Source organism: Crocodylus porosus, unplaced genomic scaffold (genome assembly GCF_001723895.1).
Source record: "Crocodylus porosus isolate Cpor-Errol unplaced genomic scaffold, CroPor_comp1, whole genome shotgun sequence".
Classification (NCBI taxonomy): Eukaryota; Metazoa; Chordata; order Crocodylia; family Crocodylidae; genus Crocodylus; species Crocodylus porosus.
Window position 1 is genome coordinate 5,482,182 of NW_017728926.1, and position 14,667 is coordinate 5,496,848.

Genomic DNA, 14,667 nt, shown 5'->3' on the forward strand with positions numbered 1-14,667 from the left:
TCAGACTCCCCTAGCATCCTAGCATGCTCTCTGGGCTGGGCAGGGCTCTCTGCTCTACAGCAGGGCCGGCCCATCCCCTCTGCTCTCTAGCTGCACAGCTTGGCTTTTCTTCCCGCCTTCCTCCACTCCCTTTACTCCCCACTCTCTGCTCAGCAGGCATTCCTCCATCCCTCACAGACATCTCTCAGCATTAGCTAGCAGACCACATGCTGGCTACCTCTGAGCTGTGGCACACAGGAAAAAGGCAGAATCAACAGGTAGCTAATAAAGTCCCTCTGTTTTCTTAATGGGGTGATAAATATTGAGTTGGGGTGATACACATTCCCTGCTGGGCTATTCAAGAATTGATGGGGGGGTGCGCTCCCTAGTCAGAGTGTCCTGCCAGGGCCTGGCCATATCCCACTCTGCTCAGCTCTGTGCAAGGGAAGGGAGGGCTGCTCTAGTGCCCCCTGGCTTCTATCTTGAGCCACTGTGGGCATATGCCTGCATTTCCTCAGTCCAGAGAGAATGTCTGTCTGGTTACAAACCAATTCAGCCTAGCCAGGTTAAACTAACCTGCAAAGATAGAATCAATTCAGGCTCAGGCTTTTTGAATGTCTGTCCCTACCCATTAAGTTTAGTACCTCTAATATGAGATATTAGATAAAGTCCCAGTAGCTGCACAAATGCTCAGTAACAAAGATGAATTTTTTTTGTGATGCCTAATGCGCAACAAACTAGTTCTACTGAGCATTAGCACTTTAACACAGGTTTTGCCATGATGTGCTAATGCACAGTGGAATAGTCCTGCCCTGCTGCCTACATATGTCCATAGAGAATTAAACCTAGTATCCATAAAGTCAGCTTTTTCTTATTAGAACTGGTAGCAAATTAATTGGAGGGACAGTAGCTGAATGAGACCACTTTATTCATTTTGGCTTCTATGCTTCTAAAATATTTATTCTTTTGGTACCATGTTTCTCTATGAAAATATTTGCATTTTGAGTTGTTGATTTGCCTGTAGTGTGATGCAGCTGACACAAGACACACACTTTTAACAAGCAAGAAAATTAACCTAACATTTACATAGTCACCTTCCATCCCAAATGAAAGTCCTTTGCAAGAGTAACAGAGTTCAAATCATCCACCACTAAAGTGCAACTACATGAGGCGAAATGCATCAGCTGGGTAACAGGAGGCAGCTCCTCTCCAAGCCATCTTTTCGGGACAATAAATGAAGAGTACACCGTCTGAGTGAGATCTACTTTGCAGCATGTAGTTTTATTTGAGTGGAAATTTTGCCAGGACTCCTTAGCTAACACCACTCCCCTGAGCCATGTGATTGGTATGCTTAATGATTAGAACCTGGTGTGTGTGTGTGTGTGTGTGCACACGCATGTGCACCTGCATCCCAAGTGTGAAAGGGAATACAGTGGCCTACAGTAGCATAGATTGCAAGAGCTGAGAAGAGTCCCTCCTGCTGAGTTAACCCTCTCCCCTGACTGGAACATGTAGATGGCTTTTGAATGTCTCATTCAAAAAACTGGCCAAGCTTTACTCTTCTTAGCTTGTAAAACAGAAGGGTGCTTCAGTAACCATTTCTTGCTGGCAACTCTCCTCCTCCAGGCCCCTCTGTGGCTGGAGCCGTGTAGTAGAGGGGTCATTTCTGTCAGCCCCTCAAGGATTCCACCAAAGGTTTCCATAGGGTTAGCACCACCCAACCATAGTCAGTGGGCGCCTCTGCACGAGATGCTTAACTGTGCAGTAGCGTAGTTTACATGCACATGTGTCTTCACATGCACATGCTTACTACATGGTAAATCTCGTTTATCTTGAGTAAATTTGCTATCTGTAAATGAAGTAGCAAATTTACTTTTGATAAGTAATGGCATGTAGATGCCTGGCCAGGAGCAAATCTGCTCCCTGTCAGCCATCAACCAGGGGGTGGGTGACTGCTTCCTGCCCCTGGCAGCTGCCTGCTGCCAGGGGCAGGATCCACCACCAGAGCCCAGGCAGGAATTATGTCCTTCTGCCTCTGCAGCAGGGAGCTCCAAGCACCCTGCTCTGAGATGGTAATGGGGGAGTGGGGACCGGGAGATCCTTAGGGCTCTGCAACTGCAGAGCTGGTGCTGGGGGATAAGTGTCTCCTAGTGCTGGCTCCACAGTGCAGAGATGGGAACTCCCTGCTGGCAAGGGCTGGGGAACCTGTTCCCTGCCCAGCTCCATGAACATGGAACTGGGCGGGGAACAGGTTGGGGAGCTTGTTCCCCACTCAGCTCCGCACTCACGCTGATGGAGCTGGGAGGGGAACAGGCTCCCCAGCCTCTGCCTTGCATGCAGGGTAGGGGCTGGGAACTGTCCTGGTCAGAGGCAGGTCCCAGCCCTGTGCCCCAGTTGGGCGATCAAGACATGGGGCTTGGAAAGAGCTGCAGGGGCTGGAACCTGCCCCTCCCTGGCAGCTCTTTCTAAGTCCCCTGCCCCTGATCAGGAAGCCAGGTCCAGGGGACATTGTTCCCCCCCACCCCGGCAGCAGGCAGCCCATGGGGACAGGGTGTAATGTGGCCCTGGCCAGGAGATAGCAGTCTCCTAATCCTACCAGTCTAGAGCTCCCTCTGGTGGTTGCAGGGGCCCACTGCAGAGCCCCAGGAGTGGGAGCAGCTTGCTGCCATCAGCAGCAAGTCTGCTCCCTCTTCTCTGCACGTGTAGACACCTGGCCAGGAGCATTTACTCGCAAGTAATTTACTCACGAGTAAACTCATCCCAGATCAAATGCACATATCAACACACCCAATTTATCTCACTTCAATAATGCATTCTTGTCTCATTCTGTGCATGCAGCTCTTTACTATCTGACATGCTTAGCCCTTTCTTTCGGAATTTTTCCAGGCAGGTCAGCAAGCAGCCCCCTCCAGGTCTCCTCAGCCGAAACATGAAGTCAGCAAACAAACTGCTCTGCTGCTTTCCTGTCTACAGCCCCAGCTGTCTGGCTCAGAAAAGAGAGCAGCAAACTCCCTGTTCCTGCTCTCACAATCCCCAGCCTTCCCCAGGAAAGACCTGCCACCTACTGCAGCTCCCAGCACTTCCTTTCAAAATCCCCTACAATGTTCTTCCTCCATTTATTAGCCCAGGTGCCATTCTTTCCACACTCCTAATCCGGTAAGGAAGGCTGCCCCTGTTCCTTCGCAAGAGAACCTGCCTTGTTTAAAAGGGCCAGCCCCTCTGGAACAATACACTTGGAAATCACAACCCACCTTGACATCAGTGGCACATTTTCTGTGTTCATGAGTCTGCTCTGTATTTGCTGATCTTGTAGCTCTGAAGGATGACTGAAAAGTCTAACATTTATTTCCAGATTCGTAATATCCTAAAGGCTGGGGGCTGGCCTGCTAAAGTCAGAGATTCTGCACAGGAAGTCAGTATCTTGTTTTATATGGAAGCACACAGAATAGACTCTTTTTCTCTAAGAGCAACATATCTAAGTCTGTCTTCATGACCACAGTAACTGAAGGAGTCCTTTCCTCCTGTCTCTTGTTCTGCATTTCCTTGACATGTGTCCTTCAAGAGAGATGGTGAGAAAGGAGGGAAGCTATAAGAATATTTCAAATGAAAGATTTTTGTTTTTTGAATTTTCCATTTCCAGACCAGCTCTCAGTACCTGGATACATGCTGTCGCTAAAAATATGTCTGTGTCCAATGCCAGACTTAAGCAGGGATGGGAAATGGCTGAACTGTTACAGATGCACATTTCTCCATGTTTAACAACGGTTTTGCCTGAAATTATGTTTAGGGTTTTTAAGGAGGAAAAGGTTGTCTTCGGTTACCCAATCCCCTTCAAAGTCACACTCCACTGGGAGCCTGAATGCTATATTCCCCTACTCACCCAGTTCAGCTCCTGCAAATGGGTAGAATTTACCCATAAAACCTCAAGCTCTCCCCCTTCTTCTTGCTTGTCTGGCTTGGATTTACCTGCTGAGTGCTTGATAAGTGGAGTACTGTTTCAGGGGGAGAAACGTCTCTTAGGTTCTGCTCTTCGGGAAAGCAGGTAAAGGTTTGTGGTGGTTTCTTTCCCTACTGACTGGTGGCCCAAGGCGAGGATGTTTTGAGGAGCTCTTACAATATAACAACTGCTCAGTAGCTGAAGACCTCCATCCCATGGCTTCTTCTGGGTTGCATTCCTCAGAAAAGCACTAAAAACAAGAGGTGACATTTATTGGATTTCTGTGAATTCACAGATTTTGCTTTTGCAGTCAGAGTACTTGAGATCCTTCCTCTGCCCCTTCACCAGAACACACCTCTTTGGGGCTGTTAGCAAGTGGTTTAGCACCCTTTCCAGTCTAGCTGAGGGACCAGCTATGAGGAATGCACAAGTTTGGGCAAGTCAACATTTTTAAACAAAAATTCTCTTCCAGGCCTTCTAAAATGGTCTTTTTCCCTAAACAAGAAATTCTCATAAGGAAAAAAAAAAGTTTTATATTAAAAATTATTGATTTTTTGAAACGACTGGTAAATGAAAAATTCAGTTTTGGGGGGTTTTTTTGGTTTAGCATTTCTCTTAACTGCCTTTGTTTTGCTCCCTTTCCCTCTGGTTTTGTCAGGGGCAGGATGGGAACGGGAAAAGAGAAGAAAGGAAACCCCCATAAAATGAAAACACTCACAAAGAAATTGAATACATGAGAAAACGCTCCTTTCCTCACCCCGCTGGGGAATCACAAAAGACTAGTGCTGTAGTGCCATCACAAGTTATTAGACTCCATAGTATTCACTTACACCTGTGCTCACAGCCCTACTCACAGACCCATTTGACAGTTCTCCCTTTTTGTCTCTTATTATTAAGCTGCTAAAGAAAGTGATCAAAATAGGAGACACGTCCTGCTTGCTGCCTATCATGGATATTTTCAAAGATGAAGACAGGAAACTGATGCAAACTCACTGCCATTCCAGGGCTATAAGCATCCTGAAGAACAAGCAAGGAGAGAGCTACATCAAAGGGGCTGTTGCTTACCTTTCCTTTGCAATCATTGCAGCAGGTAGGTTTATGGAAGACTATTTAATGAGAAATTTATTTCTGTGAGAAATTGGACTGGTGTGTGGACAGGCTTCTTCAATTCCTTGTGTTATTTCTTTTACCTTCTTAAATATAATGATAAAACTCATTACAAGTGTGAATTACTCAAGAGAAAGGCCCTTTATAGTGTGATCATTCTCTTCTAGGTTACCGACTTGAAAGCAAGCCCAGGTACACAATAATCAAAGTCCTCCCTGCCCAATAAGCACTCTGTCAAGGGTGTGAAATGAGTGCTTTGGGCTGAGTTCAGTTTCTAGTAGACAATGACCCCATCTCACTATGATCACAGATGACACACGATGGAAATCAAAAACTGTACTGGTCTGGACACTGGACCCCTGTCACTTGTCACCTGAGCTCCACTTCAGGTGCTCATTGCAGTTGCATGTGCTTAAAGTTAAGGTCTTGCTCCTGACTCGGGCCAGAGTTCTCAGTTCATTCCGGCATCAAGCCATGAGTTGATCACCATTGGTTCCTACAGGATTTGAATGGGGCCCTCAACTTCACAAACCTAGATGTTTCCGTCTAATGACTTTACATTTGGTTTACAAACATCTCTTTGCTTCCCCTGCATCACAAGTACAACGTGAAGCATGCATGGGAAGCCTGGCATGTTACTGCCAGGCTTCCCTGCACTACACCTGGTTTCCTGTTCTGGGTCACCAGATGGCAATGTCTGCTCTGCTATTGTAGTGTTACTGCTGAGTGTTGGGTCTGTGGAACTGGTTCGTCACTGTAGGTACCTCACGCCTGTGCTGCTTGATCACAGGGTTAATCAGAAATACCATCCACCGCCCTTGATAGACTTATACAGCTGAGCAGAATACATGTTTCTAGTGCTAGCAACTCTGTCTTCTTGGAAGCTGACACTACGCCCTTCTGCTCTCTATGGGTGGGTTTCTTTTTCCTGATACGACAAAAAAACCTTTTAAGATTAGTGCCATGTTGGTGCTTTGATGGGGAAAAAAACAATCTGTATTTCCCAAGGGACTTTGTAGTTAATATAGCCAGCCTGGTTCATCAAAGAAGCAGAGACATGTCCAGAATAGATGGATGCAGCACCAGAAACTCATCAGGAACTACAGCTTGCACTTTCTATAGTATCTTTCATCTCAGGATCTCCAATCTCCCATTATTAATACCTTCCATGTTTCAGGGGTATAGGTTGTCTAAGGACATAGGCAGGCAAGGTTCTTTGGGTAAATCCAATACCTTTTATTAGACTAACTAAAATAGTTGGAAAAATTCTTCTTTGCAAGTTTTGGGTACAAACACCCTTTGTCAGGCTGAGGAAACATCTGCAGTTGGTTTGGGATGTATTTGGTAGCCGTGTTGGTCTGAGACAAAAAGGAAATGCAAAACTCTAGAACTCTTGGTTCAGAGATGATACCTTTTATTAAACCAACTAAGAAATTATCAGAAAAAATTATGTTTTTCTGCAAGCTTTCAGGCTCATGTGCTCTTCATCAGTCCAATGCAGCTACCAAATGTATCCCCGAAACATGGAAGATGTCAAATTTTAGCCAATTTTGAATTTTAAACTTCACTGCTGAACAACAAGAAAGATTTCTACACCCCCCTGCTTGCCATCTGACACCACCAGGGAAGGAATCCTGCTTGATCTGTACAACAAAGAGCAGCTCACAAAGACACTCTCATGGACCCAGAGGGACAGACTCCCATCTTCAGCTTCCTCTGTGCAGAAATGAAGTTTATTTCCTACCTATGGGGACCTTTTACCATCTTTAATTTTCCCTGAGCCTGATGAAGGGCATGTGAGCCTGAAAGCTTGCAGACATTTTTTTTTTGCAATTTCTTAGTTGGTCTAATAAAAGGTATCATCCCTAAACCAAGACTTTTAGAGTTTTGCATTGCAGCTGGTCTGTGCTCTTCCTGGAGGGAATGGAATAGAAGCCAGAAGCCAGTATGCGAGAATACCCATCAGTGAAAATGCAAACTGAGTCAGTAAATGGGTGAGAAACAGGAGGGGTGGGCCGGGGCGGGGAAGGAACATAGACCTGGTGATAAGAATATAGCTGATAAATAGTAGAGGTTACACATTATAACCTGCCTAACATCAGATACCCCAGGTAACCTCTCTACTATTTACCAGCTATATTCTTATCACCAGGTCTACATTCCCCCACCACCTGTTTCTCACCTATTGACTGCCTCAATTTGCATTTTCGCAGACTGGCCTCTAGCTTCTGTTCCATCCAGGAAGAGCACAGACCAACTGCAGATGTTTCCTCAGCCTGACGAAGGGTGTCGGTACCTGAAAGCTTGCAAAGAATAATTTTTCCAATTATTTCAGTTGATCTAATAAAAGATATTGGATTTACCCAAAGAATCTTGCCTTCCATTATTAATGACGCTTCACAGTCTCCTGGTGGAGCAGGTATGGATTATTATACCCAGGTGAACGGAATAAAGTACATAGACCTGCACAGGGAGCCCACGCCAAGATTAAAAAAAGGACCCAGGATTTTTTGACACTGCCCTTCAATAACCAGTAGACAATGTGCTTTTGCTGAAAATTTCTAACCAGCAAATGACTGTATCAGTAAAAGCACAGAACTGGTTGAGCCCAAGAAAGGAAACACATACCCAGTTTCACAGAGTGACAGGTTACAGGGAAAAACATGAAAGTAACTCTCAGGAAAGAATAATCTCTTGTACCAGCTCACCTTTCTGGCTTGAGGGTGAAAGGAAATGGTGGGATTTGTCTCTTCTTTTGACTAGTGCCCCTGAAGTGTCAGCTTGCTTCCATTATGTTAATTTGAGCCTGGAATGAAAACAATGTCTTCATGTGAAAAAGGAAGCAAAAGCTCAGAAGACCTCAACCTTGGGAATTCCATTGGTTTCACATTCCCATTTCATCCAGCTTCTTCCTCAGTGGATAATCAGACAATGGAGGCCGGAGACTAACCCCTTCAACCCAGCTAATCCCACAGGCTTCAGCGGACCAGCCCGAGAAACCGCATCTTGTGGATATTTTAAAGAAAGAGTGTTATAGCAAGGGTAACCGTAGAAGTTTTTAACCATTTGGTTGCTTCTAATTACATTTGGTGCATGACATCCAAAAGATCTGATCAGGATCATAATTAAAGAAAAAAGACTTGATTCCAGTGAGGGGAAAAAATTGGCCTCAACTTAGAAGTGCATGAGGGCCTCTTGTGGAACTGGCTTCCCATTGTTGAAAGCCTTTCGAGAAGGTGGTGCATGTACATTTAAAAAAATCAGCACAACCGTTCCTTAGAAACAATGGCCAGGTACAGACATTACACTTTTACGGTGTACGTGATCGGAAACCAGTCTATACCCATAGCAGGACATAAATTTGGCACACATACACTGGTTTAAAAATGGCAGAACCCAGTCTAAGATTTGTGTATGTGTGTCCCAAAACCAAAGGGGGAATGTGTGTTCTGTTCATTACCAATCTAAACTATGCCGCTACAGAAAACCGTGTAACTTTGATAGATTCTGCCTCGGGCTTTTTTAATGTCTGTACCTAGCCAGTAAGACACAGGGTCATTAAAAGAGAAGCAAGGGCAGCTGTTGTGTCCATTGATTCCTTGGCCTTGTTGATGAAGCTGCTGGCAAAGGGGTCAGTTCACAGAAATCACCCAAGCCAGAGATGGGCAGCCAGTTCCCCAGTGGAATGGCTATTGGATTAGTACCAAACTTGGCCAGTCTAAAACTAGTGACCTAGATGGAACAAGCTCTATCCTGTTCCTAAACCATTACACCACTTAGCCCCTCAATGGTGATGCTGATTTGATACGTCCTGTTTCTTCAGAGTGAATCTGTCGTAAATATAGCCAGTGCCATGGACCACCTGCCTGCTTGATGCTGAAGTTTGCTGATCCATTTGCCCCCTGGATGTTTCAGACTCAGTCCTTGCCAAAGAGTGACTGCACCTGGCTGCAAGCATCAGTCCTGAAACATTATCTCAGCTTTTCCCAAAGTGGTAGGCTAAGCTCATTTGGAAATGTCTCTGACATGTTCTGAGAAGCACTCTATTCTTATGGAAATTTGACGTTTGCTCAGATAAAATGTTATGACAGCAGCAGCCAGGAGAAGAGAGATCGGTTTATGAATATGAAAAAAATAATGGCTAATTGCATTGAAATGTTTCAGTTTCTGAGGCAGTGGATTGCAGCTTATCAGCTTCCCACCTGCTGGAGCACATACTTGCTAAGAAATAGGCATTGTCTTTGATGAGGACTGATCCTTAGAGCCTTAATAACCTTTGGTGAGGAAGTTTAGGAGTCATAAAAGCCTCATTGCTGAAAAGGAATTGCTAGGAGTGCATCCCCTGACGCCGCTCTGTAGGCAGCTGTGTGGAAGGCTGCCCTCTGTGACCTCCCCGGGAGAAAATATTTACAATGGCACCCATGATTTATTCATCTAATTGGGACCATGCTGCTATTGATTGCAACCCTGGAAAATTAAGACGTTTATCGAAACTGCTGTGAAAGGAATGGGCAGGCCAGTGACTGAGAAAGATATGCTGTGTAACCACTGGATGAACATACTGTGCACTTTCTCTCCAGACACCTTGGTTTAATGGGGCTGATTTTATTCAGCATCAGAGAAAAGGGAGTGCTAGAGGCACATCCTGAAGTACAGTATGTTGGCAATACATGAGACAGACTCATTTGAGTAATTATCCTCAGGTACTGTTCCAGCTCTACCCTGTCTTATCCTCCTTTCACTTCTAAATGGTCTTGTTCCTGCATCCCAGCATCTCCCACATCCAGGTTCTTCTCTCCCCCATTGTGCTGCTTCTTTGGGGTTATATCACCATACCAAGTCCTGAGAGGTGTTTTTCTAATCAGTTGGGTCTTTGATGTGCTGCCAAAGTTGCCAGATTAGGCTCCCTTGGGGGCTTTTGTCAGGTAGTATAGTTTGCCTCCCTCTGCTGGGCACTAGGAAGAAATGCTGGGGCAGAAGAGTGGGAAGTGGGCATAATGGCTTCAAACCTCCCTGCTGGGCTTGGTCTAAGCACCAACAACCTCTTGTTACTTCTTTTGCTGCAGCATCCCACGGCTCCCTCTTACACATCCCCATTAGTCTGTGGAGGAGGAGATGGGACTGTCGCAGCCCCTGGAAGAGGGATACTGTTCTGGCTTTCAAGGATATTCCATCCCAACTGCTTGATCAAAGCAACATTGCAGCGAATGGCAGAAACCAAATCAAAATAAGACCCAGCCATGGTGGAACGTTTCTTAGTTGTATGCAGTCAATTTTGGGGACAGAGTCCCCAGTCCTCCTGGAGAGGAGACCCCAGGCAGCCCTGGGAAGTTCTGCTAATAAATAAATCACGCAGAACAAGGGCAGCTCATGCCATCATGGATATGCATTCCTTTAAAACCCTGGTCTTGCTAGTTGTACACCTGGCACACGATGCCTCTAGTGCAGGGATGGCCTAAAACGGGGCAAAGTGGAAAAGGAGAAGCAGTAGGCCTGTGCATGCAGGCAGCTATTTGATTCGGCTTTGGATCCGGCCGATTCTGATGCCAGCGATCTGACTTAGAGCTCCGGATCGGTTTCCCACTTTGATTCAGCCGAATTGGCTCCGAAGCTTCAGAGCCACTTCGGAGATCCGGCCATAGGGTATAATGGGGAATCAATGAAATATCTATAACTTTGTTGATTTTTGTTTGACTTGAATGAAACTTGCAGGGATGGTTGTCTCTGCAGAGAGCATGAAGCCTGCCAAGTTTCAAGAAGATTGGTGCCAGGGTTCGGGGGAAACTGCACCCCAAATTCTTGAAAGCAAAACTCATGTCTCGTGTATGTGTTAAGCCACAGTGGTCACCCCTGCTGAGGCCACAAAGTCTGCCAAGTTTCAAGAGGATAGGGGGAGTCTGGCTTCTGAGGCCCTGCACCTCTAAATGCTAACAGGCAAAACTCATGACACAGATGACCCCATGTGTGTTACGGCTCAGTGGGGTGAAAACTGCAGGGGTGGTGGCCCCTACTGCGGCCATGAATCCTGCCAGCTGTTAAGAAGATTGGCGCAGGGGGGTTCTGGGGCCCTGCACCCCTAGCTGCTGACAGGCAACACTTGTGACATGGGTGCTTGTGCCACTGACTGTTTCAGTCTTGGGGCAGTTGATTGTCTGTATCGATTATTTCCTCTCCTTAGTCTGGTTTTGTAGGTGTTATTCGTTGCTCGTTAACTCGTTATATTAGCTAGGACCTGTGTATTGAGCTGGTCCCTGAGTGAATCATGACTGATAAGTAACTGCTAACACAGTAGCTTAGCAGCCAGGCCTGCAGTAACTTCAAACTGCCCTACCCGCCCCGCCCCCACAAGACAGACACAGTTGCACAAGCACCCATGTCATGAGTTTTGCCTGTCAGCAGCCAGAGGTGCAGGGCCCCAGAACCCAGAAGCCCCTACACCAATCTCCTTGACAGCTGGCAGGCTTTTTGGTGCAGCAGGGGCTAGCAGGCCTGCAGCTTTCACCCTGCTGCACCTTAACACACACAATGTCACCCATGTTATGAGTTTTGCTTGTCCGCAGCTTGAGGTGCAGTTTCCCCCAAACCCCTGCACCGATCTCCTTGAAACTTGACAGGCTTTGTGGCCTCTGCAGGGGCTACCATCCCTGCAGTTTTGACCCCACTGTGACTTAACATATACACATGATGTGAGTTTTGCTTTCAAGATTTTGGTGGACTAGCATCCCCACAGTTTTGACCTCATTGTGGCTTAACACATATACATGACATGAGTTTTGCTTTCAGCAGTTTGAGGTGCAGTTTCCCAGAAACCCCTGCACCTATCACCTTGAAACTTGGCATGAATCATGCTCTCAGAAGGGGTACCAACCCTGAAAGTTTCATCTAAATCAATCAGAAGATAACAACATTACAGATATTTAGTTGATACCCCATTATACTCTATGGCCAATTCGCCGAATCGGCTTTGAATCTTTTCCAAAGCGATTCGAAAGCTCTGAATCAATTTGGAAAGCTGAAAGCTTCCAGAGATTCAATTCAGATTCATAGATTTGGCCTATGAATCATCCAAATCATCTCCAAATCTGAATCATGATCCAAAGCTTTGCACAGCCCTAGGAAGCAGCTGCCAAACCAAGCATGGAGTATGAGGAGGGATGTTCAACACAATAGGCATTTAGTGTCCAAGATCATGAGTGACTCATTTTTGGCACCTCACTTCAGAGATCTAAAGCCTGATATTTAAAGATACTAATGTAACCCTTCTGCTGGGTACCAGTCAGCAGTGACAAGGACCAGGTTCAAATTTTGGGGTACCCAATAAGTTTTTTCTATGGCTTGAATCCCCACCTGGAAACCTGGGATCACTGCATATGGCTGGGGTACCCCATATAAACAAAACATTCTCCTTGCAAGCAGTGTAAACACAAAATGATAGGTTTATTATAGTCATCAAAGTAAAAAAAAGCAAAGGAAACACCAAATCCAATTCAAATGCTCTTAACTACAAAGTAGGGCTGTGTGAAGCTTTGGGTGCTGATTCGATTCGAAGGAAATTCAGCTCGATTCGGTGGCTGAATCACTGAATCCAAATCAAATCAAGAGACCAATTAAAAGGTCCAAATCAATTCGAAGCTGTCTGAATTGATTTGGAAAAGATTCAGAGAGCTTTGGAGATTTGGGCAGTTCCCACTCTCCACTGCATGGAGCTACAGCCAGACTCTGTGCTGGTAAGTAAGGAGCAGGGAGGGGGAGGGGTAGAGGAGGTGGGAGACCATGGGGGGACCCCTGCCAGGCCCCATCCCCTGCCTGATCCCCCAGCCCCCTGTGTGCCCCTAACCCTGTCCGCTCTCCCAGCCCCCCCCACCCCTTGGTGCCCCCCCCAGCCCCAGTTCTTTAAAAAAAGAATAAATAAATAAAGCCGGGGTGAATCCATGGATTTTTTTTTTTTTTTTTTTTTTTAAGCACTGGGAGGCTGGGGCCAGGCAGGGCAGCCATGGAGGGGGCTGGGAGAGTGGGCAGGGGATGAGGCCTATTTGAATCTCTGAATCAGATTTGGCTAAATCAATTCAGAACAGTGATTTGAATCACTGAAATCAATCACTGTCCCCCAAATCCAAATCCAAAGCGAATACTAGCAGCTTTGCAGAGGCCTACTGCCAAGGGAGTCTGAGATGTGCATATCACCCAAAAGGGTTGGTTCCAGGGACCTGCACCCCTATACCTGCCCTTCAGCAAGGGGCTGGACAGGTCCCACACTGGAAAGTCCTATGAGCTACTCCTTGGGATTTCCTCCATCTCAGGGAGCAGCTAAGAGAGTATAAGTCCTTCTTCGGTGCAAGGGGCCCCTTGTTGCTCCCAGGGAAGCTGTAGGGCACCGATCTCCACTTCTACATGGTGGCTTTGAGGAGGTGACTTGCTGCATCAGTCAGTATACCACACTCCCAAAATTCCTAGTCCCAAGCCCTAGCTCTGTGGGGGCATAAAATTGCAAAAGAACTCAAAGACGGGGAGCCAGGCCTATCTTGGCTCAAGCCTCAACATGCAGCAGGGCTCAGCTGAACAGCTAAACTGAGACATGATGTCTATAAAACAATGAAATGAAGGCCCAGGCCTATTTGTCCTGAGACTGAACTGAGCAAAAAAAGTGGGCCTGCCATTCTGCGCTGGGCCTGAACTAGGCAAGAATAGAAAGTAGGGGTGTGTGAAGCAGGCCCTATTCAATTCAGATTTGGATTCGGCCCAAATTGAGGACAGTGATTTGATTAGTTGATTCAAACCACTGTTCCCGATTCGATTTGGCTGAATCCAGATCTGAAGATTCGATGTTGATTTGGAGAATCAGCAATTTGGACATAGACACAACTTTAAAAGTTTTTTCTACATATCTCAAAGTACCAGTGTGGCTCATGAATGCTGTGATGCTGGGGTGCATGGAGCATCCCACAGGAGTGCAGGGAGACCCCCCCCCTCTTCTCCCCCGGCCCCCGTGTGCTCGGCGACAAACCTGGAAGTGGACCGGTACTTTGGTCCAATTCCAGGTCTGCTGGGGAGTGTGCTGGGGGGCCCCCTCGTGACTCTCTCTGGCTCAGCTATCAGCCATGGGGGGTGCCCTGGTGCCCCCCCCAGACCCGGGAGGCACCAGTCACCAAGCCAGGGGTTGTGGGGGCCCCCCCGCGCTCTCCCTGGAACGGACCCGGAAATGGACCCAAAGTGCTTCTGGTCCACTTCTGGGTCTGCTGCTGAGTGCACTGGGGAGCCCCCTGCACTTCTGTGGGACGCCCCATATGCCCTAGCACCACAGCAAACATGAGCCGCCTGCTACCTAGTGGTATGTAGAGAAAACATTTAAAGCTGTGTCTATGTCTGAATTGCTGAATCTCTCCAAATCGATTCAGAGTGCTCTGATTGGATTCGGAGAGATTAAAGGGTCCTCTGATTTAATTTGGATTTGGAGATTCGGCCACCGAATCGAGCCAAATCTCTGCTGAATTGGGCCGAATCTCCACCGAATCAAATCAGGGACTGAAACTTTGCACAGCACTAATAAAAAGCTAGGTCATTTTTGCACTAAGACCTGGACCAAACAAGAAAATATGCCAGGTTTCTCACCCCGGCCCAAATCTGCCAGCAAAACATACAGCTGG

At 46.7% G+C, this 14,667-nt stretch overlaps 1 protein-coding gene across 1 annotated transcript in view; it reads left to right on the forward strand.

Moving 5' to 3' along the window:
- TTC34 (tetratricopeptide repeat domain 34) overlaps positions 1–14,667 on the forward strand; it is a 56,948-nt gene that overhangs the window by 9,194 nt on the left and 33,087 nt on the right. Inside the window, exon 4 of the mRNA XM_019541259.1 lies at positions 4,814–5,006. Within this exon, the coding sequence (XP_019396804.1) occupies positions 4,814–5,006 (193 nt within the window). The remainder of the gene's footprint in view (positions 1–4,813; positions 5,007–14,667) is intronic.